The following is a 17,743-nucleotide window of genomic DNA, read 5'->3' as shown; positions in this document are numbered from 1 at the left end:
TTAGGCTTCTTAATTCTCAAAGCATTCAGTTCTGGCTTTTAGTTCTTTTAAAGCTGAGATTAACTGTTCCGCGTGCATTTACTCCATTGTTTTGATGTACGTTGTTGGATAACGTCACCATCAGATGTGACTTTTTGCTCGTTACTTATCCACGTCCTTGAAGATTTCTTTCTAAATGTGGGTTTTGGAGGCCTGTGATGGGATTCCAGAGGTATAATCAGAAATGGATACAGATTAGACGTTGCATTCCACAGGTGCCTCAGTCATATGAAGTCACTTTGGGCTCTGTTTGAGGAATGATCCTCCAACGCCTCACTTTGTTTTGGATATCTCTGTGTCACTGTGGCTTAACCGTCTTAATCATTACCACACCACCTCATGCTGAAGAAGCTGTCAAAGCCTGACACAGGGCCTCCGGTTTAATCTTACGTAGATGTTAGGACGAACCATCAGTTCTGGCAAAGCAAGAATCCTGAATGAAACTAAAACGGGGTGTAACTTAATTGTTTTACGTTCAATCAACTTAAGTTTGTGAAAACAAATAAGTTAACTTGATTCATTCATGTTGTCACAACACCCATCGATTGTGTGGAACCCAGCATTCACTGTAAAAATGCTGGGTTCCACACAATTCCTTCATGTTTTCTCAACACAAATCAATTAATTTGACTTAAGCGGATTGAACATAAAACAATTAAGATGTACCAAAAGATACTTAAGAATTGTGTTGTTTTCTACTCATTTTAAATAAGTAGTTTGAACAAGCAGCAAAAGCCATTTTTTGAGTGGATCTAACATCTAATTTAAAATATTTACAAAAAAAATTAAGGCATTAATGAACTTATTCGTATAAAGCAGAAGCGCTACAACTACATTAACACAATAACAACTTCACAAAAATATTCAAAATGTTAACAAGAACTCTAATTGTCAGGACTCTTTGTGTCTGGACTCCTCCTGTGCCATGTGCTTCTCATTGTTTATTTGGTTCAGGTGTACGGTTTTTCCACCATCGTTACTTTATATTTGATCACCTGTATTTGTCATTTATCAGCATATACTTTAGTTCCTTCATTCCCTGTGTTCCCTGTTGGGTCTTATATCTTTTATCTTATATCTTGCAGATTTTTTTGTAATTATGCTTCACAAGCCTCCTAGAGTTAAGCAGTTTAGTTTTTTTTTAATTCATTCATACGATCATCGTATGTGTGAGCATTCCTGTTTCTTTGTTATCCTGGAGATTAGTAAGTAAGCTAATACATTTTTTTATAGTTCATTTCCTAAGCATTGTTTATATAACCATGACACTAATAGTAAGGCAAGGCAGGTTTATTTAAATAGCACATTTCATACACAGTGGCAATTCAAAGCACTTTACATAAACAAGAATAAAAGAAACAAGTATAAGAACATAAAAACAAATCATTTAAAAACAGATTAAAATGTGTTAAAACAGGTTGTAAAACAATGACAAAGAAATGAAAAACATATTAGTGCGATCTGTCGGATGTAGCACAGTGCTCATTCAGTAAAGGCACAGCTAAACAGATGTGTTTTCAGTCTTGAATTGAATGTGCCTAATGTTGAAGCACATCTGATCATTTCTGGAAGCTGCTTCCAGGATGATTCACCCTGCTTTGACTGAGCTCTGGGAATTTCCAGTTTATATGATCCTAAAGATCTGAGTGATCTGTTAGGTTTATATTCAGTGAGCATATCTGTAATGTATTGAGCTCCTAGGCCATTTAGTGATTTATACAAGTAATACTCTAAAATCTATTCTGAACATACACTGGGAGCCAGTGTAAAGAGTAATCACTGTTATTAGATCACGCTGTTACTTTAATGTCAAGTTTATATGAACAGAGTTTGCAAAAATCACACAAAACCATAATATAAGGACACAAAAATGTATACATTGATGCAAGAATGCGACTTGTGATACCATAGTATTGACCTTATGGTTGACTTCAACTGACTCAAAACTATCTCAGGCTGACCCTCAATCCCTGACCTGACCCTGAAGATAATTGTTGACATCAACGCATAAATGTGTCTAAAATCTCACTTTCTTAAAAAGTGGATATCTCTCCCATTCCTCCCCTCTCTCTCTCACTTGGTTTCTGTGTCCTTCTATATTTTTCTTGAACTTGTTTTTTTTTTCCTGGCTGATGTGCCGGAGGAGCTGTCGTCGGACTCGGTTAGTCTCTGGCACTGGAGAAACGCCTTGCTCCTTTAATGGGAACGCTTCAAATATTTGTGCGGATTACATGGATAGAGGGGTAGGAGGCCACTCAGCTGGACCACTGGATTTTTCCCTTAGTTTCAAAGTAAATGGCAGGCAGAGGAGCTGTGGTCGAAAGTGTGGAAACACTGAGGTGTCGTGTGTGTGTGTTTCTATGATCTCTTACTTTAGAGAATCTTATGAATAGATTGACACGTCAAAAAACTTCAGCAGATTTATTTATTTATTAGAAAATTAGCTAAGACTCACTGTTTCTGGAAACCTGTTTGGAAACAGCATTTTTTTTTTGGTTACACTTATTTTAAGGTGTCCTTGATACAGGGTAACTATTAATTTAACCGAGTCATGTAAATTAATTAAATGTACTTGGTATATGGTTAGGGTTAGAATGTTAAGATAAAAGTGTTAACCAATAATTTTTGCAGTTTCATTTTGTAGCACAAAATGCTGTAATAATAATAATAATAATAATAATAATAATAATAATTTTACTAGAGTATGTAGTTTAGTTTTAGTAAATTTAGTTTTACAGCTACGTATACAGAATAGTTTAATAAAAAGTAGAAATACAGTATAGTGTGTAATTGCAGCACCAGTATAGTTTTTGATTAAAGAGCTAATTGACCCAAAAAACTTGTCCTAACCTAACTGACTTGTTTAAAAACGTAGTCAAAAAAAGCAAACCTTTTTATGCAATTGGCCTGTTTATAACATAGGCTCATTCTGAAAACGTAGCCCCATATACAGTACATTTCTTGAGATCGCATGTAGCCAGAAGTACGTATAGCTACATTTTGTCGTTAAAACGAATTTCTTGATTATTACGCCAGAATAAGAGTATAGTTCCTAGCAATACTGACCTACTCATTTTTCATTTTCCATCAATTTTATTACACATTTTATCTACAGAAAACTCTAGCTTTAAATAGGAAAATTATCAAAACTTTTTTATTATTAAATCTTTTTTTGAATGAAGGGCAAATGGTCAAATCCGATTGAATTCATTATGCTACAATGACCCCGCCAGAACAAGAAATCAGCTCAAGGGATTAAAAAAGGGTTCAAGTCAACTGCTTTTCTCTAGGAGACTTATAAAGTGATTCCTTTATGTCAAGAATTGCAATTATATGATATTATTATTATTATTATTATTATTATTAATATAATTAGTCTTGAGAATTAGATGAGTGTTTCATTTTTGCATTAAAAATTCTGGTCAATAAATGTACCAGATGCTCGAAAACATTCATTTCTTGCTTATTTGCTGAGTCATATCAGTTTCAGGAGGCCCTGCATAGTCTGCAGTTAATTGCACTATAGGCAAATAGTTGTTTTTGAACAGGGTCCAAGTATGCAGGGCAAGGAGGTAAACGCTACCTGTCGACAATGGGTCTTGTCTCTGTAATTTTCTCCCTCTCAATTTTTCTCTCACTTTTTCATCTTTATGAGACTTCATAGTGTGATATTCTGTAAATAGGTTGGTATTGAGGAGTCAAATAAAGTTTGTTAAAAGTGCGCCTGGCATGACTCCACAGACCCAGGAGAGACTGCAAGGGGCCCAGATTAGAGTTTATAAGGTGTTTGGGAGTACATAAAGAGTAGAACGCTGTGCAAGCTCATCTCTGAGGTTTGATTCTGTTTTAAACTTCAACTATTTTAATAAAGATAAGCTTCATGATAGTATATTTAGGGCTTGTGCTGATTAACCAGCAGAGGTTTGGTTTGTTCACCGATTTGCCCAAATCTGCTGCTCTCTTTACTTGATCTCTCTGACAAAGACTTTAGATTAACACTATGAAGGATTTAAAGCATTAGTTCATACAAAAATGAAAATTATGTTAGTAATTTCTCACAGTGGGTACCATGATGGCCTCACAGCATTATGGTTGCATGTTCGAGCCCCGGCTGGGTCAGTTGGCATTTCTGTGTGGAGTTTGCATGTTCTGCACGTGTTTGCGTGGGTTTCCTCCTGGTGCTCTGGTTTCCCCCACAGTCCCAAGACATGTGCTATAGGTGAATTGAATAAGCTAAATTGGCCGTGGTGTATGTGTGTGAATACGGGAGCGTATGGATGTTTCCCAGTGTGTTGGGTTGTGGCTATGAAGGGCATCCGCTGCGTAAAACATATGCTGAATAAGTTGGTTGGTCAGTCCGCTGTGGCCACCCCTGATTAATAAAGGGACTAAGCTGAAAAGAAAATGAATGAATAACTCACCAAGGGCTCACATATGTGGCATGGATGCTTGATCCCAGCATTAAACTAAAAATGAAACCAATTTGACCAAAGAGCCAAGATTGTACAGCTTGCCATGGAAAATTAGCAGACGACCTGAGTCTGCCTGAGACTGTACGTTCAATACAAAGACAAAGACCAGAACTTGACAAAAGACAAAAAACATACATGACAAGATGAGAGCAATTCCTGGACTCTGTCGCTGAAACAAGAATAAACCAGATCGAAGTGGCAGAGCCCTGAAGAGGGGAGCATCCAACAAGGAACAAAGCAGGACAGACAAGAAACAACACATGGCAAAACAAAGAGGCAACATCAACAGAAAACCCAAGGCAGAAAATGGAAGAGACAAGAAACCAGGAAGTGAGGGATGGATTGAGGCCAAGCCAGACCAAGTATCCCAAACAAGGGAAGGAAGGGATGGGAAGGTCAGGGAGGGTGAGAAGGTTCAACGACTCTGGCTGACTGGAAAGGCAGGGCTGCAGAGACAGGATGGGTGGCAGAGGACTAGGTTGGAGCTGGAGGGGCAGTCCAGAGAGGTTCCTGCAGGTCTAGAGTCCAGGCCAGGGTGGACAGTCCATTAAGGAACAGGAGGGACACAGAGGGGAGGAGCAGTAGGGGTAATCTAGCAAGGATCGGATAGGACAGACAGGGCATGAGGGTTGACAGGGATAGCCAGGGCATGAGACTCGACGGTAACAGGGAAGGGATCTTGACAGGGTGCTCTGGAGCCAACACTGAGGGGCGCTCTATGGCTGGAGCAGCGATGGCGCTCTGTTGCTGGAGCCAACACATTCATGCACTTTGGGGCTGGAGGCAACACCGGGAGACGCTCTGGGCCTAAAGCTGTCACTGACTTGGCTTAACAAGACAGATACACTCCACCACTCCCAATAAGTTCATGCCTCTAGCTTACCCAGCTACACTTAGTTGAACGGCTCATCCAATGCAGCTAGAAAGAAATGGATGAGGGTGATCTCAGTAAACACAATCCCCTGCACCACCTGAAGTAGACATTTTGCATACACTCTAAAGGGGCAGTAGTTCTGATTGTCCCTTAGGGGTTGGTCTTCAGTATCTTCTGGCTGAGAGAGATCTGGACGAAGAAATAAGCCTGTTTTTATGTTTTAAGTCCTGTTAGTGGCCAGTTCAGTGTTGTATGTAAGGAGAAGCCCTTGAAAGGCTGAACTGAATCAGGACATCTAAACTGATACTGTATGCTCCTGTTTCTTGTAGCAAGGTTGGAAAATGAATTGATAAACATACCGATAACCTGTTTTTTTATGTTAGTTAAGCACTCATTTTCAAATTAAAATAATCCTCATATATCAACATGTTTTTGAACTGTTTTTGAATCTACTGTCAGTCTGACAGTGTTTTATTTATCTTCTTACGCAACACAAAACTGCAGTGAAGGCGTCTTATGAAATTCTAAAGTCGGTATAATTTGTCTTGGATAAGCATAATGAGCCTGTCTGTGTCTTTCGCTGGTGTTACGTGGCCAGAGCTGGAGACACTTTCTCCGTTTGGCCCCAAAGCAATCTTAGGTTACAGGGGCTATAGTGTTTCACAGAGCTGGGCACGTTTGTCTGGGTAACTCAAATCACTGGGCCGTGAGCTGTGGAAAAAGCCTGAGTCATTCAACTGCAGATCTTCTCTCCAGTGGCCCTGGACAGCAATGCAGGATGATACTCACTACATCGGCCGTACCTTATGTGCAAGACCATCCACAGCCATGTAGACGCTTGGCAGGCACCCACATGCAGAAATTCTCACAGTATCGAGCCAAGACGTAAAGCCAAGACACACAGCTTCACCCTCAAAATCCTGTATTGCTCCAGAAATACAAAAGCTTGAGTCCTATGGCTCTCTCATGCATATTTTTAGACTCACTGTTTAATTTGATAATGAGCATGTAGGGTGCTGTGGAGTAAGGTTATGGTTAGTAGCTGGGCTAAGGTTACCAGCACAAGTTCATTGCGAAATAGATAGAGTTACCCATTAGCTTCAATGGCAAGACGATGGAGTTGCTTGGTGTTGTCGGGTTGTTTTAGTAAAGGGAGTGCTGACAGATGCTGTCTGTAGTTTTTATGTGTCTTTGGCTCAGTGCACCTATTTTATATTGCAAACAAACATACAAACAAACTTATAAATAAATAAATCAAAAAGGGGGCATGGTGGTTCAGTGGTAAGCACAATTGCCTCACAGCAGAAAGGTCGCTTGTTTGCGCTCCAGCTGGGTCAGTTGGCATTTCTGTGTGGACATTGCATGTTCTCCCTGTGTTAGTGTGGGTTTTCTCCGGGTGCTCCCGTTTCCCCCAAAGTCCAAAGACATGCAGTATAAGTGAATTGGGTAACCAAAATGGCCATAGTGTATGAGTGTGTGTGTGAATGTGAGAGTGTATGGGTGTTTCCCAGTATTGGGTTGCGACTGGAAGGGCATGAAGTCGAAGGAAAATGAAATTAATAAAAATAAATAAATAAATATTACATAATCATTCTGTGATAGTATTGTATTGCATATAAGTCAAAAGCAAATCTTTATGGTTTTTGATACATTTATTTATTTAAAAAATACTAATAAAATAATTTACTGCATATATTAATTATAAGTTTCAGTTAAATGTTAATATTTGATTTATTTTGTAAAGGTCTGATGACATTTATTTTATTATATTATAATAAACATTATTAAATTTATTATAATGTAATAAAATAATATTAATAATCTCCTCACAGCAAGAAGGTCGCTGGTTTGAGCCTCGGCTGGGTCAGTTGGCATTTCTATGTGGAGTTTGCATGATCTCCCTGCGTTCGCGTGGGTTTCCTCCGGGTGCTCTGGTTTCCCCCACAGTCCAAAGACATGCGGTACAGGTGAATTGGGTAGGCTAAATTGTCCATAGTGTATGCGTGTGAATGAGTGTGTATGGATGTTTCCCAGAGATGGGTTGCAGCTGGAAGGACATCCGCTGCATAAAACATGTGCTGGATAATTTGGCGGTTCATTCCACCGTGGCGCTTCCGAATTAATAAAGGGACTAAGCTGAAAAGAAAATTAATGAATGAATATTAATAATATTATAAACAATTATTTTAGAGAATTTTAAATATTTTTATATTTTAGTTGAATTATTATTTGTGAGAAAATGAAAACTGGTAAAAACAACGCTGTTGTGATTTGTTTTGAATTCAAGACTGGTTTGTTCTACTAAATATTGATTTTTGCGTTGTTTGAAAATAAATATAATCATTAGCTCATGCAGAGAAAGAATCTTTTTTCACTTTTTTGTGTTCTTGTAAACCATTTGTTGTTTTGATTTTTACAAGGTAAAAAAATAATTAAACCATTGTGCACTCTGAATATTCTAAACAGTTTGGCTTATAGTTTATGCTGGTTGCTGAACAAAATGTATTTTAAACACACTATAACAGACATGCATATTAAACATACAGTAAAGGAGGTCGGACACCAGAAGTGCTGCTCGGCGACGCGCCGCATAGCACCACGCAGCACCATACATTTTAGAATTCTAAACATAGGTTTCTATCAGGGTACACACACCGGCGCCGCAAGTCGGTGGCTGTCTGCGGCTGCCTGCGGCTGTCTGCAGTGCCCAGCCATGACTCAGGACACTGTTCATTTTTCTGCCGTGCCACAGAGCACCATCTGATTAGTTTCATGTTAAATATATCCTGCGAATGTGAGCGTCTGGTGTCTGATACTTTTAACTGTCATGTGCGTGCCGTGTCGCGGCACAGATCGGCACTTCCGGTGTGCGACCTGCTTAAGGCTGGCAGCTAGCTCTCTGCAACTGCCCACCACCCGGTCAGTACCTGGATGATAAGTGGTGTTAGTGAGATCAACAGGGGGTGCTCATCCATGCTCGGTGAGTGCCGTCTTTCGAATGAGATGTTAAAAGTTCTTTTAGGAGGAACGAGTAACACGGAAATTGCTGTCAAAGGTGCATCAACCAAGTATTGAGCAAAGGCTGTGAATACTTATGTACATTTGATTTTTCAGGTTTTTTATTTTTAATAAATTTGCAACAGTTTCAAGAAATCTTTTTTCACATTGTCATTTTTTGTAGAATTTATTGTTTGTGTGTAGAATTTTAAGGAAACAAATTAATTTAGTCCATTTTGGAACAAGGCTGTAACATCAAAAAATGTGGAAAAAGTGAAGCATACTTTCCAGATGCACTTTAAATGTGAGGAATTATTATTATTATTAATATTATTAATATTATTATTATTATTATTATTATTATTATTATTATTATTATTATTATTATTATTATATTATTATTATTATTTTGTTATTATTATTATTATTATTATTATTATTATTATTATTATTATTATTATGGTTATTATTATTATTATTATTATTATTATTATTATTATTGTTATTATTATTATTATTATTATTATTATTATTATTATTATTATTATTGTTATTATTATTATTATTATTATTATTATTATTATTAGTAGTAGTAGTAGTAGTAGTAGTATTAGTAGTAGTAGTAGTAAAGCTATATCATATATATACATATTTATTTCTTTCTTTATTTTTATTCTGGCTTGAGCAATACATATTAATTCTGCATGTTCAGTCATTTCATAGGTTTTTAATTGTGTATCGAGTCATTTTAAAAACTCCCAGTAGGTAGTCCCTACCAGAGATTCCCCAATCTGTGGCATATTGCCAGTCGGACCATCAAACTTTCATTGTGTAATTTGCACAATGCCTCATTTGTTTACAGGTCTTAATGCTGTCGTTCCCCCTTCGGGAAGCTAACCTGTAGTATCATATGATTTACGGAAATGGAGTAAACACATCTTTTCTCCAAATCTCCTGGAGCATCTGTTTTGTCTGTGCTTTATACTGTGCTGCTTCTTGTCCACTCTGTAATGTTTATCTCACTGGTAAATGGAGGCTTCAACCCACATCCATGTTACTATAGAGTGATTTGCGAATGAGGCCTGCGACTTGTTCTAAATCATCCATCCATCTCTCCTCCAACTCAAACGCAGCTGCATTTCATTCCATTGTGTGTTTACTTCCAGTTATTCATGAGACAGACAGTTGCTCTGTTCATCAGGCCTGATAATCTATGGAAGAGAGGGTGTTGGGTCTGTGCCCGCGCTCGTCTGTCACTCAGTATATGGATGTGGTGACCTACATGTCATCTCCACCGCCAACCTCCGCGGTTGGGGTCAGGGAAGTCCGGACGCTGTCTGACCCCTTCTTTACAAACAGGACTCTCTTTGCCCCTCTCGGTTCATCAAGTTTCTTCTAGTCAGTTGGAGGAAGTCATCTGGGGTCTTGACTGTCTTGCAACACATACAGTACAGTGCTCAGCAGAGATGAGTACACCCCATTTTGAAAATTTAAATTTGCGTTAATTTCTCAGTGAATATAGGGAATGTATTTTGGTGCATTTAAGCAAAACGTATCTATTAAACACATATATTTATTAAAATAATATTTAATCACCAAACATATTTAGAAATTGAAAAATAATACAAAAAAATCATGAAAAAATTACAACCTACAACCTGTATTTAACATTTTTTTTTACGTATAAAATTTGGGTGTACTAGTTTTTGCACCATTATCGTAAGTTATTTTGTTAGATAAGCTCCAGATTTGGCTTCAGTACTAAGTAATCTAATGTATATGCACACTTATAATATTGTATAGCTTCTATTATAAATAAGAATTTAAAAGATAGATTTGTGGGGGGTGTACTTATATATAGTGAGCACTGTAGCTTCAGACTCAGTATCATCATGCAAATGTATTTAAAAAAGAATCTCTTTTTAATAGCTTCATGAACACATGACATTATGAACACTTAAGGGATAGTTCACCCAAAACTGAGAATTTCCTCACCATTTACACACACTCAGTTGGTTATAAAACCAAACAATAAATTTCACTCTTTTGTTAAATACAAAACTGAATTTTTTTGTGGGGGTGAAATCTGGTAAAGATGGAAGTAATCTGTAAAAAAGTTGTATAACTCTTCATTTTTACATTCTGTCTGGTCTACACTTTCTCCGATCACTTTATTTTTCTCAGGACTTATTCAGGACATGCCCTAGGGCTTAAGACATGGCACGGAAAATATAATTTAATGCAGTGCTTCTTGTTTGGTCTGATACCCACTTTATATCGTATCTCAGCCAGGCAGTGAAGATCGCTGTTTTTTAAAGAAATCAGATCTTAAATGTGGCGATTTTGTATGGAATGGCAATTAACCGGAAGCCCTGAGGCTGGCGGACTGAATTTAAATGTCCGTGTGGATATACCCCATTCTGGGAAAGTAAATTCATGATTATTCACTGTATATATTGTTGTTGTTTTGTTAAGTACAAAGCATTTCAAATAATTGAAGAAAAAAACTACAAAAAAAATTAAAAATAAAAATAAAACTGTTCAGTTTTGTGGATAGCTCACCTGACCTAAATATAAGAGATGCAATACAGTATCAGGGTATTGATGTAAACAGAGGTGCTGTGGAACATTTAGCTTCACTTCAAGTCTATATAAATAAGGCTGGTTGCTTCATGTCGTGTTAAAATGCTCTGCTATATTTGGAGTTCCAATTAAAAGTTTGAGAGAAGCTTGTTTTTTTAATCATTTATCATGACACAATTTTGCTATTATGAAATTACTTTAACACTACCATAGTATGGGGTAGGGGGGTTGTGGGGGTGCTGGGTAAATGGATGTGTAACAGTATATTTTTATTATTATTAATTTTTATTCACTATTTACTGATGGTATTTTATTTTATTTTATTTTATTTTATTTTATTTTATTTTATTTTATTTTATTAAACAAAGCAAAGCTAGAAGCCCTTTTTCATAAACAATACAAAACTAAATATTTTTTTTAACTAAAAAGCAAAACAAACTAATTGCATTTGTGTTTGTTTTTTAGTTTTTTAACAAAGCAAAATGCATTTGTTTTTTGTTAGTTCTGCTTTGCTATGTGACGAAAGAAAAAAGTAAAACAACAGAAAACAAATCAAAGTAAAATGGATTTTGTTTTGTGTCGTGTTTTTTATGTTACTTATGCATGGATGTTGTCAACAAAAACAAAACCATACGAGCAGTTGTCAACACAGTTCTTTTAACTTTGCTTATTTATATTAGACTTTCAGTCTGATGTTTGTTGTTGTGTTTGTTCCTCAGGAGAGGAAAGAAGCACGGTATTGTACTGAGAACACAGCTATCTGTCAGAGTCCATGCCTGCATAGGTAAGTAACCAGATGCTTTTTTTTTCTTTCCAATAAACTCAAAATGGTGAGAAAAAAAGTACTCAATCTTCACCCTTTTCAATGTTTGGCTCAGTCAGCAAATTTAGGCTGCATCAAATTGTTTAGGAATTACTTTCTCATTTGTTGCTTGTTGAATGACGGATGTGTAAATTATATGTAGCGAGGCCCTTGCTTGATTTTTACTGTGTGGTAAAGTTTTCCTGTTGCTAATAGGCCCTCACGCCGCAATGTTTATGATCTAGTTTAAATATGTTCCATGCTTGATTTCTCGATCAATAAAAAACAGCTGATGCAGCAACTTTATATGAATGCCAGCACAGTGCTTCGCACATGCACACACTTATTCGCCGCACATAATGTCAAGCACATTACAGTTTAAAACATTAAAATCGAATTCTGTTCAAATGTTTGCACTTACATGATCTTGTTACTGTAGTTGCCGTTTATTTCTTGGCAGTCTCATTGTTTATCTCATGTCCCTAAACGCTGTTGACAGAATCAGGCTTCATTACCTCCATAAGCCTTATCCCAGATTAGCATCTGTGTCATTGTGTGGAAGCAGGACGGCTACGGTTATCTCTGTATCACGAAGGATTAAGTGTCACAGACAGCACCCTCAAAACACATTAAGTGCATAAAACCTTTCTCTGGAAGTGTAGTATGCGTATAACTCTCTTCAGGGGTTTATGTTACCTTTGTGGCTCATAGTCTCAAACAAAACACCCACCAGCTCTGTATGGACGGAGGGGACAGGAACATGAGGTTTGAAAGTTGGAATTACAAGTAACAAGGCAGCTGCAATAGATGGCTGGGTTTCTATTTATGCATCTCTTTGCCAAATTGTGAAAGCCAGTGTTGATGGGATGTTTCCATATTCCATTTTTGTTATTTTTTAATACGCAAAATGTTTATGAATTTTTAACTAGAAACCCTAAATCTGAAAAAAATAAATAAATAAACAAAAAAAATATATATAAATAGTGCATTATTTACAATTTAAATTGAAATTTATATTTTTAGACATTGTGTATTTTTATTAGTCATATTTAAATATAAAAATACTAATAAAATAAAAAATTATGATTATGATTTTATTAAACATGAATTTGCTGAATATTCGATGCTGAGAAACAAAAAGTTATGAACATAAATGACCATGAAAGTAAATACTAACAAAGGATATGTAATAATAAAAATAAATGTTTCAATATGTATGTGAAATGCAATTTTTCCCTTAATAAGCTTAAAAATACTGTTTTAAGTGTAAATATTTTTAATATTGTATTATAGTTAGTCAGTCAGTTACTATGACAATACTTGTATTTTTCTTTTTTGTTATTTTTTTTAGCAGCCTTGCTTTAATTTAGTACTTTAGTTCTCTCATATATTTCACTGCATTTTGATAGTTTTGGACATCATATCTTTGCATGATATTTATGAGACATTAATGCAAGATATCCTGGTGTCAACCTGTATAACAGGGCTGCACGATATTGGAAAAATCTGACGAGAGCTGCATCCCAAATGGCACGCTATACACTATGTACGAATGAACTTAAACACTCTACAGCATAGTATATGAATGTAGTGTCTCTCCAAATGGAACACTAACAGGTTTTTTACTCAGTGGAAATTCAAACCGTTCCCAAATTAGTGAAATAAATGACCAAAGTATCAAATAATATCTGCCATGAGTATAACCGCATTCACCATCGGGTGGCGGTACAAATACTCTCATAAGAGGAGACTGTTTTCACAATCCAAAATAAATAAAGTAATCCAACATGAGCGCCCGATACCTCCACCCCCTCCGCCACGTGAGCAAAGCTGCGGTTGTTGAGTGTGTGAAGTGTCCAACATTCCACACTTTATTTTACCGGTTGAATAAGTGCGTCATCAGGCTATTTAAAGTGCACTTATTATTTTTAGAATTTTCAGTGTGAACGCACTACTTTTTATACTACACTATTTATACCACAAAATGGTGTAGAATAATGTATAAGTATGCGATTTGGGACGCACCTATTACATTGTTTTTTTTCTGCAATTATATATTGCGATATGATTACAATTTCACCAGATGACTTCAGTAGCGCTATTTAGCACGAATTCACGTACACAAATTGAATAATAAAATGTAAAATAGCATTACATTTAGGGCTGTGCGATTCTGGGGAAAATATCTAATTGCGTTTTTTTTTTTTTTTGACAGGTGATGTGTTTTGTAATTTAATTTTGTAGTCAAGATTCAGCTCAATTATCTGACAGAAGTCGTGGGAACAATTCTGCGACAGCTCTTACAAATGTTTTTGTTCGGTGTCTGTGACGTTGACACCAAAATATTCCCATATTACTAATGCTGTTTTTCTTTTATATTAATTTGTCTATTAATGCTTCTGAAGCCCATTGTCCAGGCTTTCCTGGTTATTTTCTTATTTATTGTGACATTCCGCGTAGTTTGGTTGTGAAATTCTAATTGGGCAGAACGAAAGTGTGCTCACTCAGTTGGCTAGTAAGACCACCACACACAAACAACAGTCACGCATTTGCTCTGGGCAGGGGAAATTAAATTATACATATCTTTTTTATATCGCAGCCTCTTGCAATTATCCAATCGCAACATTTCAAATTGCAATTGCAATTCGATTTCGATTAATCGCACAGCTCTAACTACATAGCATCTTATTTGTATGAATAATCAAATAAAATTAGTTTCCTTGTACAAATTTTTCCTTGTAAAATTCCTTGTACCTGAATGCTTTAAACTCTCTTGCTATGCTCATACAGTTACAGGCCTTAAAAACTGTGGCTCCCGCTCAAATATAATCCCAAATCTACATTGCAGATCCTGCGATGTGACTATTGCTGATGCACACATTGCAATATCGATGCTAAAACGATATATTGTGCAGCCCTACTGTATAAGAAATTTCCTGTTGAAATTTGGCAGTTCTTGAGTGAAATAATCAACAGTGTGCACCAGACTTTGTGCCGACAGTCAAATGTCTAAGTGATTCACTGCCCTTGTCTACAGGAACTGGTAGTCGGTGTTTAAGACAAGTGTGTGTCTGCAGTGAGCAGTATAAACTTAGTGGTGTGTTGCGCTGCAGCCAAGCACACGTGGCTCGTTTGCTTTTTCCCTCTCCAGACTGCAAGGGAAAATATAACCGTGAGCCTGCAAATGCCATTAAGCTCAGAACTGTCAGATTTTAATTTGTACGTTTCGCAAAAGTGTTATTTAAGGGTACCCAGGACAAAAATTGCCTCATGACAGAAGTGTAGTTATCTGTCACAGTCAACTAAAGTGTTGATTCCAAACCTACAGGCTAATATCTGAGAGCAGCGGTAGCGGTGTTCACACATACTGTACATGTGATATTAATAATATAATTATTTGTCTTTTAAAAATACACATATGGCAGTAGCTTGAGTTGAGAAACAGTTGTGAATCGATTAATGTCAACAAAAACAACTCAACAACAATCTAATTATACAAGAATTTGTAAATCATTATAAACAGGTAGCCTAACAATATGGTTTATTTTGTATTTGTATGAAATACCGTATATTAAAGACATCGAGGATAAATGTAAATCCACAACTGATATGTCTTAATAATATTGCATGCTGTAATTATATTCCATTATTCCTTATGCAACATGTCTACCTTAATAGTGTTATAAAATTTTATATGAAAATTACACATTTCTTCCTGAGCACTATGGTTTCAGTTAGTGTTGCTGCAGTAAATCCATGATAAATGTTGTCGATTTGTGGGTTGAAAAGGATCGTCGTGGCACAATGTTTCTCCTGTTTTCCGTGTCAGAGCTGTTGAGAACGTCAGCACTGTTTCATCTCGATTTCAATTAGATTAAATCACTGAGACATTTGTGGTTTGTGTCTGAGAACTTCTCGCTGAAGTCCAGTGTTTCTCCACGGATCTCACAATGCTGTTAAGTGGTCGCATGATTGAGATCGGTGACCAAGTAAACACATGGCTTTAAACTTAAAATCAGCTTCAAATGAGTGCTGTACACAACAGAAATGCCAACACGTATCAGTTGGGAAATCTGGCATTTCCAATTTTGTGACCTTTAACAAAAAATTTACTCAGACCGGCCACCAAACATCACAAAGCTCATTCATTTAGTTAGAATCAGGACCACTGGATACTATTTACAGATCCTGCATGATTAATCAGTAAAGATTGCAATCTCGATACAAACAGTCACAGAATCTTATATCCTATATGGCAATGATTAGTATGTTCACATTGAACATTTCACAAGTTCAAAAATATTGTAAATAGAGAAAAAAATATGCATATTTGACATGCTGTCCATGGGGAGGGGACTGAAATCGAAATTTGACCTGCTCTTACTAGCTATCATCTATTGAACCTCTCAAACCTCATACCTATCCGGGTCACGGCACCAGTTTTGTGAGATCTCTTAATTCTGCTCTTCTCTTTTTTAATAACTAATTTCTTGAGCGTGGTACAGTTCAGTACAGTACAGTATGGTTCACAGGTAACATGGTCAGGCTTACATTTTGCTGTCAATAGTACCCTTTCTTGGTAGCCATTGTGTATGTCAGAATGTGCAATCATTGTCAAAGAACAGTTGCAGCTCAACTTCATTCACATCTTCAAAGTAATAACATCTATGAGCACTTTCAATCTGGGTTTCGCCCCAAACACAGCACAGAAACAGCCCTTACTAAGGTTGTAAATGATCTTCTCTTAGCTGCTGATTCTGGTTATCTGTCTCTACATATTCTTTTAGATATAACTGCGGCTTTTGATAATATCAGTCATTCACTATTATTAGAACGACAGGCTTCTATAGGAATAGCTGATAATGCACTTCGCTAGTTCTTCCTATTTAAGTGATAGAAAACTGTTTGTGCAGATAAAGAATAGTCACTCTGATCCTGTTTCAGTCATTCATGGTGTTCCTTAAGGGTCAGTATTGGGTCCACTTTTATTTATTATTTATATCTTACCTCTAGGTCATATATTTTGTCCTTATGGCATACATTTGAGTTTTTATGCAGACGATACACAAGTTTAAATCTCTACAAACCGACAACTCCTTCTGACCTTACTAAATGTTTACATGAGATTAATATATGGATGACTAATAATTTCTTAAAGTTAAATGCCAGTAAAACCGAAGGCCTTCTCTTTGGCTCTAAGTCTGTTTTATCTAAAGCTCAATTCTGATAACTTCCCAGTCAATTTCTCAACCCACGTGAAAAGTCTTGGGGTTATACTAGATGCCATGCTCTCATTTGGTTCTGATATTAGTAATATCTCATGCTCTGCCTTTTTTCATTTTCATAACATTGCAAGACTTGGCTCTTCACTATCTCAACAAAGTACTAAAGTGCTTGTTCATGCTTTGGTTAAATCACGGATTGATGAATGTAAATCTATCCTATATGGCATCCTTGACTACAGTTAATTCAGAACTCAGCTGCTAGGATAGTTACCTTCTCTCGTGCTTCTGATCACATAACTCCAATTCTCTTTCACCTGCACTGGCTCCCTGTTCACTAAATAAAAGGTATTATTATTATTATTATTATTTTTGCTCATAGATGAACGCATACAGGTTCTTGACATATGTCTTTTTGCACACTCAAGTTCATTATATCATATGTTAATGTGTAGCAAGCATGCACAAATATAGAGAGGTTGCGGAACTCATCGCGCTGCTTTTTATACTTTAGGTGCGACGTGTGAACAACCTCATAAACAACAATAGAGGGCATACAACAGATCCCGTTCTTGTTTCTTGGCATGTGGTTTTTTCACAAGTAGTTTAGGTCGACCATGGTTCATTTCTGTGTTATATGCTTTCTCTGAGCCAAATAATGAGAAAGAACCAAATTTCCTGCCACAGCTATGCTGATAACACTCAGATCTACTTAGCCTTACTGCCTAATGACTACAGCCACATGTACAGCCAT

At 36.6% G+C, this 17,743-nt stretch overlaps 1 protein-coding gene across 4 annotated transcripts in view; it reads left to right on the top strand.

Moving 5' to 3' along the window:
- Positions 1-17,743, top strand: part of fhod3b (formin homology 2 domain containing 3b) — a 305,076-nt gene that overhangs the window by 44,255 nt on the left and 243,078 nt on the right. For all 4 annotated transcript variants that reach the window (XM_056476236.1, XM_056476235.1, XM_056476234.1 and 1 more), the window contains exon 3: positions 11,685-11,749. In XM_056476236.1, coding sequence (XP_056332211.1) covers positions 11,685-11,749 — 65 coding nt within the window. The remainder of the gene's footprint in view (positions 1-11,684; positions 11,750-17,743) is intronic.

The sequence above is a fragment of the Danio aesculapii genome, chromosome 16, assembly GCF_903798145.1.
Source record: "Danio aesculapii chromosome 16, fDanAes4.1, whole genome shotgun sequence".
Classification (NCBI taxonomy): domain Eukaryota; kingdom Metazoa; phylum Chordata; class Actinopteri; order Cypriniformes; family Danionidae; genus Danio; species Danio aesculapii.
The sequence above is the reverse complement of the archived record's forward strand: the minus strand, read 5'-3'. Positions and strand labels throughout refer to the sequence as shown.